Below are 24,055 nucleotides of genomic sequence, written 5' to 3' on the forward strand. Positions count from 1 at the left end.
AAGATTTCCCCTGGGCTGCCCCCTCCACTGGAACGACCTCCATCGCTCCATCCGACTGTCCACTAATTTGTACACCTTAAAACAGGGACTTAAAACTCATCTGTTCCTCAAAGCCTACCACCCATCCATCTAACCTTCTCTCCATGCTTGATCTCCTCACCTCTCTTCCCCTGTCCCTGTACACGTTCCTCTTATGATTGATCCCCTCTGACTCTTCACTGTTTTCCCTCCCTTTAGGATGTAAGCTCTTATGAGCAAGGCCCTCTTCCCTTCTGTCTCTCTATCAATTCTTCTCCTCCAATTCCACTGTGCTAGCTATGTTTGGAGCTATTGAAATAGTGGTATTTTTGATTACTGTTCTGTACTATTTTTACCCTGTATAGTCCACTGTCTGTTTTCCGTACAGCGCTGCGGAAATCTTGTGGCGCCCTATAAATAAATATTAATAATAATAATAATAATAATAATAATGTCTCTTATTACATTATTATCATTTGGATAACTTTAGCTTAATCTGCCCTCACTTCCTCTTCACACTCTTTTTGACCTGTCGTGTAGAGACATACATTATATTTTAAGGTTTTAGATATAGACCCACTACATAACTGAGCTTTATATGACTTTAGTGGGATAATATTACAGTTCTGTATGTCAATGGACAGGCACTTGGCACAACACAAATTTCCATGTACCCAGATCAGATTCTTCTCACAAATAAAACAATCGACAAAGAAGTATTTCATTTCTTTATAACTCTGGCAGCTTCACAGTAATTACAATTAACAAAAGATTAGATATCGTTTAATAGAAGAGAAGTCAATTTGGTTAAGCCCAACATTTTAAAACACAGACAGAGCATTGATCTGAGCTCTCATAGCCAACGTTAGTTAAGATTTCCATGCCTCAGTTACAATGTCTAATCAAGAATGGGAAAATTGTGCCACAAATGCAAATATGCTACTTGGAGAACTTTTGCTTCCATTCCAAAATGTAAAACACTGGGGATGGAGGGAGGGCTGGGGGGCTAGATGAACACATAATGCTGTTTGTAGGGCTCTTGGAAACTTTTTATTTCATAGATGTCTGTTTTATAACATGAAGCATTTTATGCTGATATGTGTTCAATAAAAATCTGTTTATTAAGCCGCAAGAACTAATAAAATGTTTGCAAATGCACCATAAAAAGCCATGTCTGCCAGTTGAAAAGACATAAACATCAGGTTACAGATGGGAAGTGAGGAAATTACATGTTTAATATCACTTCCCATTAATTGTCATTGTATTGTTCAAGCGCCTCATTCTCAGGTAAAAGCAATAAGTAGGGGTAGGGAGGAATGCATATTTTGAAAAACCAAGTCTGCACGCACTCTTCTGTTTAAAAAATAATAAGCGTAACACATTATGCAGCTGTTGTGCTTTTAGGTAAATAAATTATTCATCTATTCTATCCTCAGTTCTTTAATAGTTCAGGATTTTTTTACCCGACAATAAGTAAAGATGGAGAGAAAATGGGACTAGGAAAGTGTAGGTGGAGCTTTATAATTAGATGATAAGGATACGTTTGTCAGTGTTCTTTATCTATAATGTAATCAGAAGGTTTGACAAGGCTTTGTCTCCCTCAGGGGAAAAAATAGTATCTTTTGTGCAGACATAGATTGGTTCGGGAAATAAAAGCTCAGTAGAGAAAATGATGGAATTGTGTTGGTAAATATAAAATATTATACATAAATATTGAAAGAAAAGCAACAACATCCTAGCTAAGAGGAATCTTCCACATCATTACATTTCTGGGAATGATGCAAGCCCCCCCTAAAATAATGGTGGGATCCAGCCACAACACCTTCTGTCATTACAGACTGAACTTTGTGTTCAGAAGGAAGCAGTGCAGGAGGTATTGCTATCTTTGAGACGTGGGCACTGTTTTAGCCGTACCAATATTTTAAGTTAAAAAAGTCTGGACACACTTGGCCATACACCCATGACCACGTGTCAATCCCTTACACATTTACCCATGTAACAAGACACTGCTCTGCAGGGGGGGGGGGTTCTCAAATCCATGAACAATGGCAGAAACACTGTTCAACAGGTGCAAGAGTTTGCGCAAAATAGCACAGCACACAGCAGAGATAAAACACCTTTAGCAAATGTTATGGACACGTTACAATATAACACTTACACTAACTATTTCCTAACTTAGTTTGAATTTCAATTTTTTCAAGATAAACATAGTGCATAATAAGAGTGTCCCCTAGCAGCATTTTGAATGGACCTCTTCCCTTCCCCACAAAACACCACTCTCTCTTCCCTCATAGCCTCAACACTGTACCTTAAATCTTAGGTCCCATCCACCCAGAAGCTAGTTTTTTAAAGTTATACAAAAACCAAAGGATGGTGTAAAAATTCAAAACATGCAAAGTATATACAAAAACAGTAAGAACAAAAAACAGCACAGACATTCACCATCCTTTGGTTTTTGTATATGTCTTTGGCAAATGTGTTGGGATGACATTTAGATAGAGAGGTTTGCTGCAGGCGGAAGGGCTGCGTTTTTTTTTTTGAACATTCCATTTGTTTAGTTTTTTTAAATTATTATTATTATTGTTATTATTATCTTAACTTTTATTACTGTTGGGGGACTGAGTTGCATTCAAGATAATATCAGCTGCAGTCAGCAGGTAGGACATACATGTGTCCACTGCTATGACTGCAGTCCAGGGCACAACGTCCAGTACATTCGGGAGGCAGTATGGTCACCGGTCTGGAGAAGACACAGGCACTGCAGTGACTAACATGATGCCGCTATGCCAAATCTGAACTGTGTGCGCCATTTCACTATTGCTCACATACTCCATCATGCTATTCACCACAGCATTTACAAATGCCAGCCCCTTCAGTAATACCACTGAGCCTCATAGACCCCCCGTAGCATGGTCTGCTATGGTGATAATTATGGCACTGTACATAGGGCTCTTACACAGGTCGGTGCCCCCACGCTGCTTTTTCCTCATAGCTTTTATGCCACCTGATACTACGGTAGTTATTCTGCTTCTGAATGCATTTATATACTTATTTCTGCATAATAATATTTATGCAATGGTGAGAATTTTTTTCTGGTAAAATCAAATTACACAATTGTTGGTGGATTCTCGAAGCCCATTGACCAAATAAATATTGTGAAAACACACATTCAAATATTTGCAATATCTTGCCCTTTTAGCCTATTTAAATACACTTTTAAATTTAAATACACTATATGAACAAAAGTATTTGGATGCTTGGCCATTACACCAACAGGGACAGTAATGACATTATATTCAATTACATATACTTTAATATGTAGTTGGTCCCCCTTTTAACAGCTTCCACTCTTCTTGGAAGGCTTTCCACAGGATGTTGGAGTGTTTCTGTGGGAGTTTGTGCCCATTCATTCTGTAGAGCATTTATGAGGTCAGGCAAGGAGGCCTGGCTCGCGATCTACGTTCCAGTTCATACCAAAGGTGTTTGATTGGGTTGAGGTCCCGGCTCTGTGCAGGCCAGTCAAGTTCTTCCACACCAAACTCATCAAACCGTGTCTTTGTAGTCCTTGCTTTTTACACTGGGGCAGTCAAGTTGGAATAGAAAAGGGCCTTCCCCAAACTGCTGCCACAAAGTTGGAAGCATAGCATTGTCCAAAATGACTTGGTATACTGAAGCATTAAGATTGCCCTTCACTGGAGATAAGGGGAATAGCTCAAATCCTGAAAAACAGCCCCATACAATTATCCCTCCTCCACCAAACTTCACAGTTGACATAATGCAGTCAGGCAGATAACGTTCTCCCGGCATCCGCCAAACCCAAACTCGTCCATCTGACTGCCAAACAGAAAAGTGTGATTCATCACTCCACAGAACACGTTTCTTCTGCTGCACAGTCCAGTGTCGGTGTGCTTTACACCACTCCATCCGACGCTTGGCACCGATCTTGACGATGTAAGGCGTGCATGCAGCTGCTTGGCCATGTAAACCCATTCCATTAAGCTCCCACCGCACAGTTTTTGTGCTTACATTAATGCCAGTGGAAGTTCAGAACTCTTCAGCCATGGATTCAGCAGAGCATTGGCGACTTTTACGCACCATGCGCCCTAGAAGTCATGGTCCCCACTCTGTGATTTTACGTGGTCTTCAGCTTCGTGGCTGACTTGCTGTTGTTCCTAAATGCTTCCACTTTCTAATAATATCACTTACAGTTGACCGTGGAATATCCAGCAGGGATGAAATTTCACGAACTGTCTAATTACAAAGATGGCATCCTATCACAGTACCACACTTTAAGTCACTGAGCTCTTCAGAACGACCCATTTTGTATCACAAATGTTAACAAATGGAGACTGCATAGCTAGGTGCTTGATTTTATACACCTCTGGCAACGAGTCTGATTGAAACACCTCAATTCAATAGTTGACAGGTGTGGACAAATACTTTTGTCCATATAGTGTATCTTGCTAAACAAAATGAAATCTCGTTTTGGTGGATCTGCCATATCTTGATGCACATCATGAGCCTATTCTGTAGTTGCAAGAAATGCCTATTCCCTCTCACCTCAACACATGAAATTTACATTTTCCATAAAGACAAACCTTTTGACAAGAAAATCCATATAGCTATGTGCATTGGACTATAAGTGTTGTTTTGTGATGTCACAAAAATATTTGTTGGTCTGATGTACTGCAAGTTGACTTTGTAAGTTACCCTCAAGAAGTGCAATTTCATTGGTATAAATCAATCCAAGTGATATTTTTATTTTCTCCAAAGTTGACTACTCAAAGCACAAATGCTTGCACATTCTTATGTGTGCTTACTGTACCAGCTCTCATTCACATGTTATAAATAAAAGGTTAAGATGAAAGCATGTCTTCGTTATTGCCCACAACCAACTTAATAAAGTTAGCAATTTGCAGGTATTGACAGCACAGTCTGTAGCTGATCCCAAGCGAGCGGCATATACTGTGGAATGGGATGACCTTGCCATTATTCACCGAATGACTGACTGCACAAACACTCTCTACTATCCGAATATCAAATGCATTCGCTCTCAGGAAGGAAATGCATTGAAATGGGGTTCTAAAGAAATCCAGTGTTCTAATCAAATGCTGAACAATAGGACTTGAAAAACTGACAATTTGTGTAAGAAAAAGAAAACAACATATGCTTATGTTGAGCATAGGACTGAAAGAGGGAAAACCGGTAAAAAAGAGAATTCCTCTTTATTTTTTAGAAAGCCCTTATTTACATTCATTTTAGTAATATATTCAGATTTTGATGGTTGGTTTCTTAGCAACTTAAAATCATTATTGGCTTATGTATATACAACTTTTACTAGATATGCTGCTTTAGCTTTCTGAATTCATTCTATGCTTACATTTTTTTTAAATCATGCAGACAATGCCTGCTGATAAGGAATGCAAAGTCATGGTTGAAAAACACAGAGGAAACTACAAAGAAGAAGTTGCATGAGATTGCATACATAGTTATTTGAAGGTAGGGAATTCTCTTTAAATTGCACTCATTGGTGGTGCTTGAATGTGAAATAAAGTTTGCACCACACATATGTCCTATTTAATATACTTTCATCAAATATGTGGGGGGATAAAATATTCCTGTGTGTTTAACACTTATTAAAATTGTCCCTGTTTATAAAGATTTTTTTCAGTAGTATTTATATATACCAGATTGATAGATATTCTGTAAGGCAGCTTCTTTAAAGCATGTGTTCAGTCATAAATTAATTTTTACTGGTCAGACCCACTCCCCCAGCAGAATTGTTGAATCCTATGCCAGGGAACCCCATGGCTTGGGAATAATAACCTCTGCCAGCACTGTGTCGGATCCTCTTCCTGGTGTGGTAGTTGTGGTACTTAAGGTAAAATTCTGCTAGTAAAATGTGTGCAAATTTAATATGAATGGGTGGTGGTGTTGAGGGCTTTGTAGGGGAGGGTGAGTAATTTGAATTGGATTCTGGAGGACACAGGGAACCAGTGTAGGGATTTGCAGAGTGGTGCAGCAGATGTGGAACGGAGAGAAAAGAAGATCAGTTTTGCTGTGGCATAGATAGGGGAGGAGAATGCCAGAAAGGAAGAGGTTGCAGTAGTCAAGGTGGGAGATGATTAGAGAGTGGATATGCGTTCTGGTAGAATCTTCAGTAAGAAAATGCCTTTTTCTGGCAATATTTCTAAGATGGAGGTGACAGGGCTGGAAGAGACACTGACTATGAGGATGGAGTTGAGTGTAACACCAAGGAAGGTATCTTTCGGAGACAGAGGAAATTGTGGTGTTATGGACGGTGAGTGAGATGTGAGGGCAGGTGGTGACTCTGGGATGAGAAGGATGATAAACTTTGGTTTGGACATGTTATGCTTTAGGTCCTCTGGAAAATGAATGTTCTGCATCCTTCTAGAATCGAGGCTCAGTGCAATCATAGCCCGTGTTAGAACTAATACAGGTGGTTTTACACCTCCTCTTCCCACGGTTATTGATGCACAGTATTAATGGTGGATTTATTTACTCTTAGCAAAGTGCCCCAGTGCTCGAAGACAGCATCGGCTCAGTCACCTCACCCATCCCTGCTGGTACAAAAGTGTGGATAATAGGCGGCCAGTTTACATACATATGATGATATCTGTACACCATAATGATTACATTTGTGAAATAACAATTGTAGGTGGACATGCCCTTTAATTAGGAGATACTGCTCCATAATTCATCTGTTTGCATTGCAGACCTCTGTCTCCAGCTCTGCCTTTCCTTGACAGCTCTCTCCATGGTGCAGTGGTCAACACACTGTCCTTACTCTCAGTGTTCCGAGACAGGAAAGCAATCTCTAAAGGTTTTTTTCCACATTACTAAAGATTTAATTGGGCTTTGAACACATGAAATGCTAAGTATGACTAAAAAAATTCATGTTGTTCAACAATGGCCTGCATAAGTAGGAACAAGCCCTAAGGCGATCAGTGTACCATTTGTGTTCCATAAATCCCTAAGTGCTACTTTAGGTAATTGTTTGTTGTTTTAACATTTGGTTACTAGTAGTATGTTGCACTAGCACAGATCTGTTCCTAGTGTTACAAGTTTCATGGATCAGTGATCTTGCCTTTGTACATGTATAGCAACTCACGATAGCCTCCTCTGAAACTATGCGGCAAATGTTCAGTAATAAAATATTTATGTTAACATGAACTAATAAAAAAGGTTAATTACTCATGAATATATGGGGCTTTACTGCACATGTTCCTTACCCCCCTTTGTTCAGAGTAGGGACATGGACGTTAAGGGAGAAGGCGCCATTGCCGAAAAAATTATGTTTATAGGCACAGGTGGGCTGTCGGGGCACATTGGTAAGCGCGGGGTCATCTTGACGCTCTTCCCATGCTTAGGGCTCCAGCCCTGATCGTAGATAGGTGGGAGGTTTAATATAGTAAAAAAAAAACTGACCTGAGAGTCTTATACATTTGAGTCTGTAAAAAAGTGATGTCTACACAGGTGCACGTATCCTTTGAAACATAATACTACTTGTTGATTACTTACTTGCTGATGGTGAAATAGATGATATAATTGAAATTATTTACTTCTTTAATTGCTGTAAATAGTTTTATTAACCCTTTGCTGAAAAAAAGTTTAGTTCCGATGCAACATTGTAAAAATTAAGAAGTTCCTATTTTTATGCTGTATGATGGTGTAATCTAGGTGTCACCGAAGGAAAAGTGGACGATACAATTCATTTTCTAGATTAAGATCTCAATGAGAAAGCAGCATATAACATATTAAACGTTATCTCACAAACTGGGGGCAAGTCTGTGTTCTCTGAGGGCTGTCAGGATATGTATTAGATCCTTCACAGAGCAGGATATTGTTTTGTATGTATTATCAGGTTTCAACATCAGCCTCATTATTAAAAAAAAAAAAAAAAAAAAAGACGTAAAAATATTAACCCAAAAAGGAAGGCTTCGTTTTTAAAATTTGAGGAGCGCAAAAATTAGAATGGGATAAAGATTATAATAAAGTGTTGGTTAGATTTACTGAGGTCTGACAGATCTACAGTTCCAGGCCTTCTTCACAAAATAGACCCACCATATCCAGGTACTAAGGACTGCAGCTTTTTAGATTGTAGAAAGAGAGACCAGGAGGAGGCATGAATCATAGCGAACGGTTTCCTTTTATAAAACAGCGATAAGTCAAATCTACGCCTGTTATCGCCAGAAAAAGACTCTCTCACCGTTTCGCCCAATTAATAAAAGGGTTAATGCCAGAGAAATCACAAAAGTTACTCTGGGGTCAAAACATTTTTAAAAAACACAGATACATATATTTGGAAAACATTAACTTTCTGGATTGAATAAACCTTTAAACACATAATAAATCCACCTCCATCTAGCATGATTACATGTATATGGATAGAACTTATATAGTTTTGACTATTGCAATTCAATTCCCTATCACATTGAATCTCCTTGTATTTTAGGTTTAGTGGCCATTGAAAAATAAATACTTATATCTATGTGTAGCACCATTCCATTGTTCTATATAGATGGTACTTCATTGTACCTGAGCAAGCATTATTACACCCTGCACTTGCATCAATGCAAATTTAAAGAAATCAACCGAACAACAAATGCTCAGGTTTTCACATTAAAGTGATTTATTTTGTGCAGTAATGAGCAAAATATTCTATGAAAATAAGAGAAAATCGCATTTTGCAGAGAAAGGAGCCGTTTCCTCGAGGTAGGAAGTTCCCCTTTGGTTTGCCTTTCTGGGAATGCCATTTCACACTGTGTTTGTACTTTTGAACTGTGTGGAATTTATACCCTATCAATAGAGCTTATACGATGATGGTCAATTGACTGTGCTGTGCTGTGATTGGAGGAACACTGAAGGCTAAACTCCGACAATAAAACATGCAAAATTCTGCAGATTCGTGAAAACTTTGAGTAACAATTTTTAAACTTTTGCACATCTCTAATTTTGTGCATCATCATTACATCTTTGCAGTTTGAATTACAATAATCATGTGACTGTACCACATCTCCTTACAGTAGTATGAAATGCCAATTATTGATAAACCTTGTTGACACTGACAACTCCATTTAGTGTTATGCCTGATTGCTATTGTCACGTCTGTCAACTATTAGGGCTTTAAAAGTGACCCAGGCAGAACTACAAGGGACTCCCGGGCCAGGGCCGGATTAAGGGAATGGAGGCCCCCGGGCTACGGGTACTGTGAGCCCTTCCTCCCCGATATATATAATAGAGCATAATATAAAGCTGTGAGGGCCCCCGCATGACCCTCCCCCCGGAGGGCTTACCATCTATTCCTGATCCGTCCTCTCTTCACATGCACTTGTGTGGAACAGCTAAATATTTCCATATTTCCATATTGTTACGTCATTACACCTATTTATTTGCATTTTCTGACCAGGGGGTAAATGTATCAATCTGCGGGTTCTTCAACACCCGCGTGTTCAGCCTCTTTCGCGATTAAATTTCAAGCGGCGCTGCATTGTAAAGGGAAGTTAACCCTTTACAATGCAGCGCCGCTTGAAATTTAATCGCGGAAGAGGCTGAACATGCGGGTGTTGAAGAACCCGCAGATTAATACATTTACCCCCAGATGTGTCTTCATAAGCAAAGATGTTGGCAGCATTTGTAAAGAATACCAGTCTTGTTGCCATCAGCTTTGAGATGCACATTTTGTGTCCTTAGCTTTGAACATGCTTATTTGTAATTTCCGGTGACAATTCCATGTTTTCAAGATCAGTTAAGAAGTCCAAAGGGAGGACCACACCTCTAGGAGAGAAATTCCATTTTTGCGTTCTTCTTTTAGTAATTAGGAGTTTTAATAGGCAAGAGATAAATGCACAATGTATTGCATTGCTACCATATTATTTTAAAAGCACACATTTCGGATACATGAAGGAAACACATTCTTTAGTTGTTTAACTGTAAAATTGGACAACTTTGCTGAGGTTATGGCGATCGAATACAGTTGGTGGGCAAATATGAAAAACAGATAGGTAATGCTGAAACGCCTTTGTTCTAGGGTATGTGAAATCAGCATGTTCAACTCCAACACATCCCAACAGACCTGACTCTTTGGAGTCAGTCCTGATTTCTGCTAGACAAAATAGGTGCATCCAACCTGGATATGGGTGTGATCTCACAATAAGGAGGCTTTGGACTGATCAGGGTGTAGTCTAGGTGGTTCATAAGCATGCCCTTATTTGTCTCCATTTTCTATTGGCGAATGTACAGGAAGCAGCACGGTGGCTTAGTGGTTAGCACTTCTGCTTCACAGCACTGGGGTCATAAGTTCGATTCCCGACCATGGCCTTATCTGTGTGGCATTTGTATGTTCTCCCCGTGTTTGCGTGGGTTTCCTTCGGGTGCTCCGGTTTCTTCCCACACTCCAAAAATATAATAGTAGGTTAATTGGCTGCTATCAAATTGACCTTAGTCTCTCTCAGTCTCTGTGTTTGTATGTTAGGGAATTTAGACTATAAGCTCAATGGGACAGGGACTGATGTGAGTGAGTTCTCTGTACAGAGCTGCGGAATTAGTGGCGCTATATAAAAAGCTGCTGCTGCTAATCAGGCAGATGCAAGCAGGCTGTAGGCATACACATATACACACTCCAGTACATAAGAGGGAAGGAAAGGGGAAATGATAAATGTCTAATGTTGCCTTGTACTTTGCATCTCAAATGACCCTTACGGTCTTAGATTTCAAAAGCTCAGCTGCTCTGCATAATAGCTGAAGCTTGCCAAACGCTTAAAATGAGATTAAATGTGCAAAAGAACGTTGATTCTAACTGGGTCAGGATTTGTTACTTAACATGCAATTTCTGCTTTTTTTCAACCAGAGATAATTTGTTTTAATAAGTGACCTTCTAAATCTAGTTAAAACGCTCTTGTAAGTAATACTCTGTTCTCTTGTACCTAGGCTGCTATTGTCACGTATTTGTAAAGTTGCTTTGTTATGGGGGCTGCTCAATGCCCTTTCCCTTATTAAAGTATATACAAAGTGATGTAATATAGCCTTGAGTTTCTATGACAAACTGGTTCCTAGAGTTCATTTGTGCAATGCCAAAGATAAACTATTAGAATTAATATATTTGAAAGAACAATTTTAGATACTTTGTGTAACATGCCCCTCTTCCAAAACTAGTGAACATTAGGGTCCAATACCAGGGAATAAAATTGTTCTAGAGAACTCAGCCCCAATAAGCTTCTTCCCTCGTTGATAGCCAGATGGGGGAGTTCAAACCATGCCGAGTCAGTCTTTACCATTCATGGTGACTGGATAGAATAGCAGCTCTGACAAGAGTAAGTCATTGCTTATATTGGTACTTGGGGGGAGGGATAGGGGGGGGGGGGTTTCTACAGATCTATAAAGGTTAATAGCATGAATTTCTATATAAGTGATAAATCTAAAAATATATAAAGTGCGTTAAACCACATTATTTAATCCTGTTGTTCTTGTTTTTGAACAAACAACTGTATTTCTGCACAATCAATATACAATTTAAACACACCTCTTACAATCAGATTGCTGTTAATCATACGATTACAATACACACATCAATCAGCTTCAATGCTATCATTTTTAAAGAACATTTTCCACCTTAATGGATTGGACAGCCAATTGTTTCGATTATGTAGTATCTATACTTGCCTATATGTATTGATTCAAGAAAAATGTGATAAAAATGGTCAGATTGAAGATCGGATTGCAATGTGTGTGGCTAGCTTTAGACAGCAGAACAGTCAGACCTGCACCTGAGAACAATCTTCTTTTCACTGATTTCACTGCAGTCATAGAGCGCTGTAAAGAAGACTGTAGTCTGTTCAGGGGAGCTTATAATCAAGGGTTGAAGAGGACATTTGTGGTGGGTCCAGAAGGACAGGAGGCCATCATCAGACTCTCTACGAATGTATCCTGATCTAAAAGTGCTCATCTCTCATTTCCCTGGTGTTCTAGGAATACAAGAGACACCTTGATTCAAAAAGGAGAGTCTCTACTTTCAAGTTGCTAGATGTTAAGGTGATCTGAAGATATTATCAGTCAAATACAAAATATCTTTTTACTTTACAAAGGGCATGTAAAGGTCCAGTAAATTGATATTTGCCCTAAGCCCAATGATATACCTAATGTGGACGGGAAACTGTGGAAATCAGTGTGAAAGGCTAACTCACACTTTCCCAAAAAGCAAAATAAACACTTGGGTGTTCCCCAAGTCCCTAAATAAATCAGCCTGTTGAGAAATCTGATCAACTGCTTTCAGACCAAATTTTTATATAATTAACTAGTTGATGGTATCTAGATTGCATATGTGTTGTAAAACTCCAGAAAGCTTTAGTGTGGTTTTAAAAATCTGTATTTTTGTTTTATTCAGTTCAAATAAGAGCTGGAGTAAACCGAAGAAAGTTGTCAGACCTCTTCCATTAGACCAGTTCTAGTATCCTGGCCACCCAGTTAGGTAACAGACTGCAGCTGTGGAGCAGAGGTAGAAGGATGCCACAGCCTTTAAGCTATGTCCCCCTGTCTGGGGAAAACTGGGTAAGTGATTGAGAGGCCTCTGACCTGAAAGTTGGGAAAACTTGTGATAGCTATTTTGAGTGTGTTGGGCCAGTGGTGTATCTACCACGAGCCAAATGGGCCCATACCAGTCCATTGAATTATGGGTCCATCCTGCACCCACAGGCACGGCCACAACCACCAGTTTTATTTCATATCCCTAGTGGACTCTTCTCCCAGCAACTCATGCACTTTCATTCTATGCCATTCATATATGTTACATGTAATATGTTTATTGTATAGAGGCATCAAGCATCTGGAGCAAGATGCATCAACCATCATAATCAGCTCCCAAACTTGCACCCAGTTAATGTTTGAGCAAAATTCACATCTTGTAACTAACGTATTTAAAGACATGTGAAACCCAAAATAAAACACATTTCAAACTGGCATGCCACACTGTACTGTACTGTACTGTACTGTACCGGCACTATGCAAGCACAAGGGGCAATGTGGCTGGTTTGTGAACGGTTTCCAGTGTTTCATTTATTGTGGATATCAGTTCACAATATGTACATTATACAACAAACTGATAAACTTCAACATCATACTTTATTTATAAGGCTCCATGGAATCCACAGAGCCCTACAATTAACATAATATAAACAGAATATACAAATAAATAAGGGTCAATCAGTAAAAATCAATACAAGCAGAAAGAAAAGAGAAAGCAACTACATTAGAAGACAGGAAACCTTACAAAGAGAGCAAGGATAAAGAGGGCCAAGCTCATGAGAATTAACATTCAAGAGGGGCAGGGAAACAAAAATAAGGGGTAAATTTTCAAGCTGCGGGTTTGAAAAAGTGGAGATGTTGCCTATAACAACCAATCAGATTCTAGCTGTCATTTTGTAGAATGTACTAAATAAATGATAACTAGAATCTGATTGTTTGAAATAGGTAACATCTCTTCTTTTTCATACCCGCAGCTTGATAACTTTACCCCTAGGAGGGTGGAGGGAGGCAAGTAGAAGAGGTTTATTAGAGCGAGAGGAGGGCGTTGTTCAAGAACGGATGAGGTAGCAAATCAAAACAAGAGGGGTGGAGGGAAATCAGTGTAATAGGTAGGTGGAAAGTGAGGAGAAATTGTTTTAGGGTGGGGCATTCAAAGGTGAGTTTTGAGGCAGCAAATTAAAGATTGGGGGTTACAGGGAAGTCTGGCTAGGCGGGGCATGGAGTTCCAAATGTGGTGGGCTGCAATGATGAAATCCTGAAGGCAGCAGTGTGAGGTGGTAATAGGAGAGGAGGAGAGAGGAAGGTCATTACCTATAAAGCCCTCAACAACACCACCCTTTCATACATCTCAAATATCATATCAAAATACTCTCCCTCCTAGATATACCTCTGACCTGCGCCTTGTCTCATCTCTGGTAACCACCTCTCAATCCTGTGCTGCTCCCCACTTATGGAACTCCCTACCACACTCAGTCAGACTCTCCCACAGCCTTCAAATCTTTAGATGCCCTTTGAAAACAGTTCTCTTTTTTAGAGGTGTCCTTATCCTCAATAACACTATTCACACTAGTGCACCCTCATAACTGTCCCAATCTCCACTTTGAGCCACATTTGCTCCTCATGTTTTAGCTGTGCCCTCTTCCATTTAGAATGTAAGCTCTCTGATGGGCAGGGTCCTTTATATCTTTTGTTTTCATGTCTGCATTTTTTTTGTCTACCTTGTATGTCCCTGTTTTATGTATGTACTGTTTTCCCTATTGTACGGTGTTGCGGAGCACTGTGGCGCCTTACAAATCTACGATAATAATGATAATAAGTTCAGTTCTGGATATGTTGAGCTTGAGCTAGCATCCAGCCATCCAAGTGGAGATGGCAGAGGGTCAGTCGGACAAGCAGGAAAGGAAATAGGGAAAAAGTTTATGGGTGGAAAGGTAGATGAGAGTGTCATCGGCATAGAGGTGATTTTGGTGGCAGATGAGTTGACCAAGACAGAGACCTGGAGGATCAGAAATGTAGGAAGAAAACCATAACGGCCATGAAAGCAAAGAGTATCAATGAGACCAACTGTGTTGAAAGCGGCAGAGAGGTCAAGGAGCATGATCAGAGAGAAGTGGTCCTTTGACTACTTAACACAAGTCACCTTGGGGAGGGCAGTCTCAGTGGAGTGGAGAGGATGGGAACCTGATTGTAAGGGGTCAAGGAGAGATTGAATGGTGTGGAAGTGTGTTTAATGATTGGAGAGGAATCATTCGAGAAGTTTGGAAAGGAATGGGAATAGGAATTTAGCGTGGCAGCTGAAGAGAGATTTGTTTTTTACAGTGAGAGTGATGAGCTAGTGTTTGAAGGTGAAGGGAAGATGGGGTAGAGAGGGAAAGGTTGAAGAGGTGGACTAGGTGACAGTAAGTGCCAGTGGAGAGTGAATGGAGGAGGTAGGATGGAGCAGTCAACAAAACAGCATAGAGGGGAGAAGTGAGAGGACAAGGCAGTCCATGTGTGGAGGGAAGATGGACAGGATGGCAAGGGGCTTTGAAATGGGCTAGGGTTCAATAAGGGAGGGCCGTAAGGAGGACTAATGTAGTAAATTTTTCCCTTGAAGCAAGAAGCAAAGTCATGGGCAGTGAGAGAGAGTAGTATGGTAGTAAAGAGGCAATGGAGGTTGTTGGACTGGGTAGAGATAAAGGTTTTGAAGTTAGACTGGTTGGTAAGAGAGAGGGTAGCGTAATAGAAAGACAGGATGACTTTGAAATGAATTGAAATGAAAAAGTCATCACTGAAGTGGGACATTCTCCAGAGACGTTCAGCAGAACAGGAGCACCCCTGAAGGTAGCAAATGAGCTTGATGTACAGGTAGGGGTTTAAAATGATGAAGGAAAAGTGTCTGGCAGGGGCAGCTTCTTCCAGGGCTGCTTATACATTGAAACTGTAAAAGGAGACTGCTGATTTAGGGCAGAACAAGGACAAAAGGGAAGAGCGGAGTGGTTCAAGGGTGGAAGAGAAGCATGAGGGGGTCAAAATCAAGTAGGCTGCATGGTGTATGCATTATTTTGTGTGTGGGAGGAAGAGGGGGGCAGAGAGAGGTAGAAAGAGAGGAGGTTGTGGTCAGAAAGTGGAAAGAATGAGTTAGAGAAATCAGAAATATCACATAGTTGAGAGGGCACGGGGTCAGGGAAGTGCCCATCATGGTGTGTGGGAGAAGAGACACACTGGGTCAGATGTGATGGAGAGGCGTTTGGAGGTAGAAGTACTATTGGGATTATCAACAGGGATATTGAAGTCCCCAAGGAAGAGGGTGGTAAAGTTGGAGGAAAGGAAGAGGGAGAAACGGGTGGCATAATTGATGGAAAGCGATAAGTAGGGCAGTAGATGACTGCAACACGGAGGTGGATAGAGAAGAAGAGACATACAGTGTAAATCTTGAATGAAGTGAAGGAAAGGAAGGGCACAGAGGGAACAATGCTAAAGGTATATTTAGGAGATAAAAAGATGCCAAAAAGATGCCTACGCCATCACCCCGGCAACCGTCAAGGTGTGGTGTGTGTGGTGTGTGTGTGTGTGTGTGTAGGATAGAACATTGATGCGTCTGAATACCTTTTTGACCTTTTGAACTTTGCACTTCTGAGTGTTTAACAACCTATACACACCATACTAGACAAACTGTCACATGCCCATATAAAGTTGTATCTTTATAAGCAAATAATATAAATTATTCAACCCTAGTTGTCTCCTCTGCATGCCATTTATAGATTTAACTGGAGTAATGCATACACAGCCTGAGACTATGGTAAATATATGAAATATAACTTAATAACATATTAGAGTGGTACCTGGAGTCAGCAATATGACAGATGTGACGATCATGGAGCAGATGACAAGGATGACAAGAAGTGCGATCGCTATCCCTTTCCAGTTCCTCTGAGGAGGGTTGCTCCCCACCAGCTCCTGTAATCAATACAACATAAGAACAAAGATGTCAGAAAGGAAAACTTGTAATTAGGATTTCATTGTTTGTAAATGGTACATTGGATGGTTTTAAGATTATACAAAATAAACCATTACATGCAGCATTTAAAAAAAAATTGAATTAGGTCAATGAAGGCAGACAATGTTAATCCTATCCACCCAAGTTGCCAATACAGTTTACTGATAACCCAACCAGGTCAGTAAGTGAGTCATGCAGTGTTGATTGGGGCTTAGTTTCCTACCATTATGCTTATCCTTAAACAAATTAAATGAAAGTGCACACATTTAACAATCAAAAATATGTTATCTCCCTGCACCTCTTGGCAATATTGATACCTTCACAAAATACCTACTATCAAATAATACATATGCCAACCTCCTCCCTTCTCGAGTGGTTCTTGATCTTTCATGTTGTTACACTCTGGTCATCATAGTTATTTTATTTACTATTTATACATTATCATCTATTTATATAGTGCAGCGCTGTACAGAGTATATGAAATCATTCATATAGTCCCTGCCCCATTGGAGCTTACAATCTAAATTCCATATGATACACACAAACAGACTGGTATGTTTTTCGAGTATGGGAGGAAACCGAAGTACCCCAAAAAAACCTATGCAAACATGGGGAGAACAAACTCCACTCCAGAGGGTAGGAACCAAACTCATGAACCCAGAGCCGTGAGGTAGCAATGCTAACAACTATGCCACCATGCTGAGCTAATACTAATGTTTTGTGACATATCAGCTTTCATATATTGTAATATTTAATTATCTAAAATAAGAGAAAATACAGCAAGTCTTAGCAATTCATTTAAATTTTTATAATGTTAATTCAGTTTAATATATGTTAGGTATCCTGTACACTATACTGTATCTTTAATTTCTTTCTTCCTTAAAGAGTTAAAGAGTTTGCATCTATCAAACCTAATTTCTTCTGACACATTCAGCCAAGCAATATAAAACACAAATGTGTCCTAGCACACTTACTGGGAATCAAGAAAGGAGGTTAAGGGATTTTAGGTTACCATAAAATGAGATTAACAAAACTCTGCTGCAAACCATGACTGAACTGAATAAAGAGCTTTACTTATTTACTTATATTTTTATAATCCAAACTCCTGGGTGGACTGATTTTTCTTGTAACAAGAAAAAAATATCCACATGCACCACAAAATTACAACAATAATGATAGAGTAATTCAGTCTAGCCACTCTCATAAGTGGATCCAGTTATTTAGTGACACGTGGTGGACTAAACTGCACTGATCCAGGCATTTGGTGCTAGAACAAACCAGCTGGTTCACAGCAAGCCAAGTGCAGTATGTATGTCCAATAACACACACATGCCACCGAATGCGGACAGTAGTTCACTGTAGATCTGATCTGTGTTCTCCCTCCCACACAATCATCTTCTCACAACTACAAAACATGTAGAAATTTGTGAAGACAGTGGGAAATTATCATGGTGATGCCAAGGAGTTTCATCAGACCAACATTTAGCCGGTGGTACTTCTTATTCCAACGAGTATATTAGCGACAACGGGTATATAGACAAGAGGACACTTCTGACCCTACTGCCATCCAAACTGCTAAAAATTGTGAACATACAGCATGCCGGCACTTCACTTTTACGTCAGAAAACATAGTAACATTGAGATTTCTGTATTTCATCATCATCATCATTTACTTATATAGCGCCAACATATTCCGTAGCGCTTTACAATTGGAAACAAACATAGTAAACTAATAAACAAACTGGGTAAAACAGACAGAGAGGTGAGAAGTCCCTGCTCGCAAGCTTACAATCTAAGGGACAATGGGAGTTTGGTACATGAGGTTAAGTCTACATTTTGCATTTCGGTCCAGCCAGACTGCAAAGGTAAAAGTGACTCATAAGCTAAATGATCCTGTCACACAACAATGTTGGTCAGGGGGTAGTTGACTTGTGTAAAATTGTGTAGTGGATGGTAATAAGGTAATGTAGTGAGTTTAAGAGGGTGGTTGAATTTAAAGCGGCAATGGCAGGACCCGGCAAGTCAACAAATTAATCTAAGGGTTAGGTTCAGGGTTAGATGCTGGCTCCTGCGATTGTCTCTTTATATACAGAAATCTTAATGTCGCTCTCTGTTTATTGATGTAAAAGTGAAGTGCCGTCATGCTGTATGTTCGCAATTTTTAGTAGTCTGGATGACAGTGGGGTCGGAAATGTCCTTTGTCTGTTTTAATGTAAGTCTAAATTTAATCCATGTTGCTGTTATGTAATGAGATTTTTTTGTCTATATACTTGTTGTCGCTAATACACTCGTCGGAATAATGTACCCCACTCCATTAAACTATTGCAATCACAGTTGCTGTTCAGTTGTTTGACCCAGTAAATTTATCCAACACTGCTTTCAACTGTCATTACTATCGGCATCTGTAGAACCAGGAGAGAAAGGACGCTCAGTTATGGCAAATGGTGAAGGACAGTTCTGGTTACTGTTGTAGGATGTCTACAGTACTGTATGTGTTTCACGTCTCTGCCTTCTGCTGTCTCTCCTTGTTCCAATCATACTACACCACCGATAGCTGCACAGAGGACACTCACCAATGTCTGATTTATTATTGGAGGCTGATAACTCTGCTGCCTAATAACAGCCACCTGCACATTATCCACCAGAAAATACAACTGTTATTCTGCTACCTTTAGTATTATGTGTTCCCCCTTTTGTAAGCTCATTTGGACAGAGCCATCTTTACCTTTCTTTTCATGTCATTGTGTATAATTTGTTTGTGCCATGTCATGATCCACTGTGAAATATATTGTTGCTTTATAAATAAAAAGATAATAATAGTAATGCCAATGTGGTCATCAGCTGACCATACTTATGAACATGTCCGGCAATGACCTAATTAATTATGAACAATATAAATATTTTGTAAAATGACCAAACCAGCAACAGACATTGCTGTCAGTGTGGTCACCACTTCACCATAATCCTACTCATTCAGGGCCTGACTCATTAAGGGAAGCAAGGCAAAAAAAAAAAGTAAATGTTCTCCAGGACAAACCTTGTTACAATGCAAGGGGTGCAAATTAGTTTATTATTTTGCACATGAGTTAAATACTGGTTTATCACGTAGCACACAAATACTTAATTTTTACACTGAAATTTAAGTTTGATCTAGGACATCTCCTACCCAAACTATAATTCTGTCCCCACATTTTAAATTTACCTCCCCTTCCAATGCAGCATGGTTTTACCCAGGTGCAAAGTTACTCCTTTTTTATGCTGAGCTCTCCTCAATGACTCAGGCCCACAATGTGTAAATAATGCATGCTAAAAAAAATCATTTGTTTGTGCTGTATCTAATGATATACTGGCAGATACATATTGTGATAATCTTTGTGTCCCTAGAATACCAATGATATTTTATGAAATCTGATACTATACAAACAAAGTTGTATTTCTACTACTGGAACCAAAACATGAGTAAAACCTGTATAAAACAAGAAAACACATTCCCAAAGCACAGAACGCAACCATGTTATATGGGAACATTTTCATAAATATTGTGAAATGATGAAATGTGAACCTGTAGGCATCACAAAATATTCAGATAGGATATTTCCAGTATTACCAAGACAATTCATGATGCATCTTAAAACAGAGTATACACATGGCTCGTTAAAATAGTCTGAATTTAAAGTTCAATTGGCAATAGAATATATGACACCTATTGTAAGTCGAGGATTGGGTTTTCTATCATCAACCCATACAATGCTGTTTATTTTAGGCTTTGGCTTATTAATGTTGTGTTTTATCCAGAGAAATGAAAACTATAAACATTGTACGATTTTATTTTAATATGGTGTAAAACTTGAAATGTAGTTTAATATTTTAATTGTTTTTTATAAAATAGCATAGTTATATTATACTTCATTCATTTTTTTATATCTTGCGCCACATGACCATGTTTACACAAGTCCTTTTCAAAATGTATTGCCTACCCTCCTCTGCTATACAAATAGGGTCCTTCTTCTGTACTTGGGGAGGGGTAATTTAGGAAAAGATGAAGACACTGATCTTTTGACCACAGGCCATTTTATTAAGGAAATAAAAAAAGGATCCCTAAATCAATACAATAGGTTTTAACACTACTGCAATACAACTAAAAGATTTTTAAAGTTGTGTTAGGCATACGTTATATTGAAGTATGAATGACACAGTATCAAATATGACTGTGACCCTCCATCTACAGCTTACAAAATTGAATATTTTAATATAATGTATCCAGGGCCAGTTCTCAGACCTGGTAAAGATGATATTAGCGCTAGATCTCCGGTTTAGAAAGGCACCTTTACCAGGATATATAAGTCTAGTGTATGTTATTGATGTGAACTTAAGATACTCAAAGTCACTAAGGAATCATTCCAAGATCATGGAATCAAGTATACTAGGATTTATTTAGGTTTTATTTTAAATGGTCATCTTAATCAGGATGAATTTGGGAGCAGCTTGTTGTTTGCCCTGGACTCACTTATTATACATCACAATTTCAGTGCATTTAATGTAAATAATACATGCACACGTACACATGTACTGTATGTAGTGCAACTTCAACATAAAATAACATGTGCAAGTTTATTTTCTTGTGATGCGACTAAAGATAGTAGTTGTTTAATTGGTTGCAGTCTGTTAAGGAGCTTTTCAAAAGCATTTTATTTATAATTAAGAACTACTTAATTAAACTGGGGAAGCTTTTAATTTGGCACATTAACCCCTTCCCTCCTACAGATGTGAACAAGTGCATTGGTGGTGCTCTATCATCTATAAATAGGACAGAAGTAGTTAATCTTACTTAATTAAATATACAACTTTTAAAGTATAATTGATTATTTCCTAAGGCTAATTGATTTCTTTCTGCAGTTGTCTTATCTAAGGATTGAAACTCCTCCTTGATACCCTTGAAGGAATGTTACTTCTTAAATACACTTTTTTTTTTTGCTTCCTACAGCATAGCCCAAAGATAAACATGCCCCAGGCTCCGTGGAATCTGGCATTATTTCATTTGCCTCATTTAAACTGGTTTCTGTGCTGTTTAGCAGCATACAAGTGTGCTGAAGGAGAGGGACATCTCTCAGTCTTGCATATAATCTTTTTATAATATATTAAAAAATTTGCAGTGGATTTATTTTCCTAAAAGAACGTTCAACCATAAGATTTTTAGTGTCTGGAATGGATAAGCATTTAAATACAGTCAACAACATACAGCATTTGTAGCGATAGCTAGATACTTTCTGGGAACAAACTGACCCTCAGATGATTACACTATAAGACTTACATTTGCAATATAAAATCCACCTTAAGATAAAGATCAATATTTCTTCATGAGGTCCTAAAATGAGATTGACATCATGCTTGAATTAAATATAAAATTTCATATAGGTGATACAAAGAGGCTTTAAAAATGGATCATGTATCCCTGCGACGATCACAAGGCCCCTTCAAAATGCTGGACTATAAATGTTTCATACTATGTTTGCATTGTCCTGAATGTCCATGAATATAACCTTGCTCATCTCAACACTACATGAACAGAACACAGCTCAGAAGTGGGGGAAATGAGGAGACAACTTTCTGGATTTCAGCAGCATTCCAGAGAAGTAATCAGCCATGAGTATGGTAAGTAGATAGGTACTCTAGTGGCCTCTAGTATTGAAGATTAACGCTTAAGCGCCATAATTCTATAGCTAGAAACATATAGTGTTTCTGGATGACTGGAACCCTAGAAAAATTACATCTTCCGAATGGTCTATATTAATATTTTATCACTATAGTATCAATAATTTCTGGGAAAAACTACCTGCTTTAAGAAAAAGAAAAATATATAACACATAACAGTCTTTTCAAATAGTCATGTAAAGAAGAGAATAGCTAATCAAATTTATTATTTAAGTTTGTTGTATCCAAAATATGCGTATCTCACAGTGCATATATATATATATATATATATATATATATATATATATATATATATATATATATATATATATATATATATATATAATGTGCTTAACTATTTATATAAGCATCCACTGCCACACTTTAGAATTGAATCTTCCAATACAGCGTCATACTATGCAGTGTTAAGTATGTATGTATCGTATACAATAAAGATTGCGATTGCTATGGTTCCAAAGCACAAAAGTATTATTTACAAAATAGATTACAGGGCAAAGTATTACATGCTAGGGGGAGTGGTTCCTGGAATAATGACAGTTTCCCATGACAAAATGACTGATATTCACAGATCTATCCCACCTTCTTATGTACACACACAGTATGAGCACAAAGTCAAAAGAAGTATGATGAAGTATGAAGTATGATGCATGATGAAGTATGAAGTATGAAGTATGATGAAGTATGATGCATGATGAAGTATGAAGTATGATGCCAGAGGAAGAACCAGTAGCTGCAAATTTAATGACAGAATCTACAGGGCTTCAGTTCTTGGTAAGCAGGGACAACCAGTACGTTCATTTACATGGACTCTCATTGGGGGTCATAAATACTATATCTTGCTTTTGATACCTAAAGGTGCCTCAGGGCCCACTTGAGCACCATCTGGTAACTTTAGTGGCCAATTTGAGGCTTCCCCCATATGTCATATGAGTGGTACAGATTAACAGCAGACCCACAGCTTGTGAACTTGCCCCAATGCTTAGTCGTATTGATCCATAACTTTAGACTAAATTTAAGCGATGATATAAGAATTAATTTGGATCCATGGTTGATTCTGCAATTTTAGCTAAACCATTTTTTTTATAACAAATATTCTTCCTAATTAAATGGATAAGGGCCTTCAGTATTCCATGAACACGGGCCAGAGTTTATCCACTCATAGACAGGATGAGTTTAATCTATTACTTTACATTTTGTTTCTCCCTCTTGTATTGTCAGCGTCATACTGAAATATGACCTATTCTTGCCTTTGCATGGAAGGCTCATGAGAGGTTTCAGGTTTAGTAAAACATCCCCTAGTAAAGCATCTTGGTGCCCTCTCTTGACTGGAAGTAAAGTGCTTTGTTGGCAGACGTCCAGAAGGTCAGGAGTAAATTCTCCTGTGCAAGCCGACTGGCGCAGGAGTACTGGGCCTGGAAGACCAGACTTTGGTTTCTAGTTTCAGATTCAACAAATAAAAATAAAAAGTTTGTTTTAAAAAACAAAAACAAAGTACATTTACCTTACTAATAATACGTTATTCCTTGCCTTGCCTGGCATTAGCAGTCAGAAGACAGCGGCAGCAGTTGTACCACAGCCGGCCTTGTTAATAGGCTTCCCCATGCAAGACCCCTGGTTGTAGGCTGTCGCCACCGGTACCTGGAGATAGCTAATGTCGGCCCAGGGAAATATTAAATAGGTTGAAGCCCTAAATTCAGCATAAACTCCTGTTTTCTCAGGATTTTGGGGTTTCATAAATAGACCCCTTAGTTATTTCACAAACTGAATAGATATAAGTGCCAATCTAACAAGTTGGATGTACGAGGT

General features: G+C 38.8%; 1 protein-coding gene across 5 annotated transcripts in view; it reads right to left on the reverse strand.

The window, feature by feature from the left end:
* The window catches only part of DPP6 (dipeptidyl peptidase like 6), a 936,540-nt gene that overhangs the window by 309,499 nt on the left and 602,986 nt on the right, over window positions 1–24,055 (reverse strand). For all 5 annotated transcript variants that reach the window (XM_075212137.1, XM_075212136.1, XM_075212134.1 and 2 more), the window contains one exon: window positions 16,383–16,497. In XM_075212137.1, the coding sequence (XP_075068238.1) occupies window positions 16,383–16,497 (115 nt within the window). The remainder of the gene's footprint in view (window positions 1–16,382; window positions 16,498–24,055) is intronic.

The sequence above is a fragment of the Mixophyes fleayi genome, chromosome 5 (genome assembly GCF_038048845.1).
Source record: "Mixophyes fleayi isolate aMixFle1 chromosome 5, aMixFle1.hap1, whole genome shotgun sequence".
In the NCBI taxonomy this organism is placed as follows: Eukaryota; Metazoa; Chordata; class Amphibia; order Anura; family Limnodynastidae; genus Mixophyes; species Mixophyes fleayi.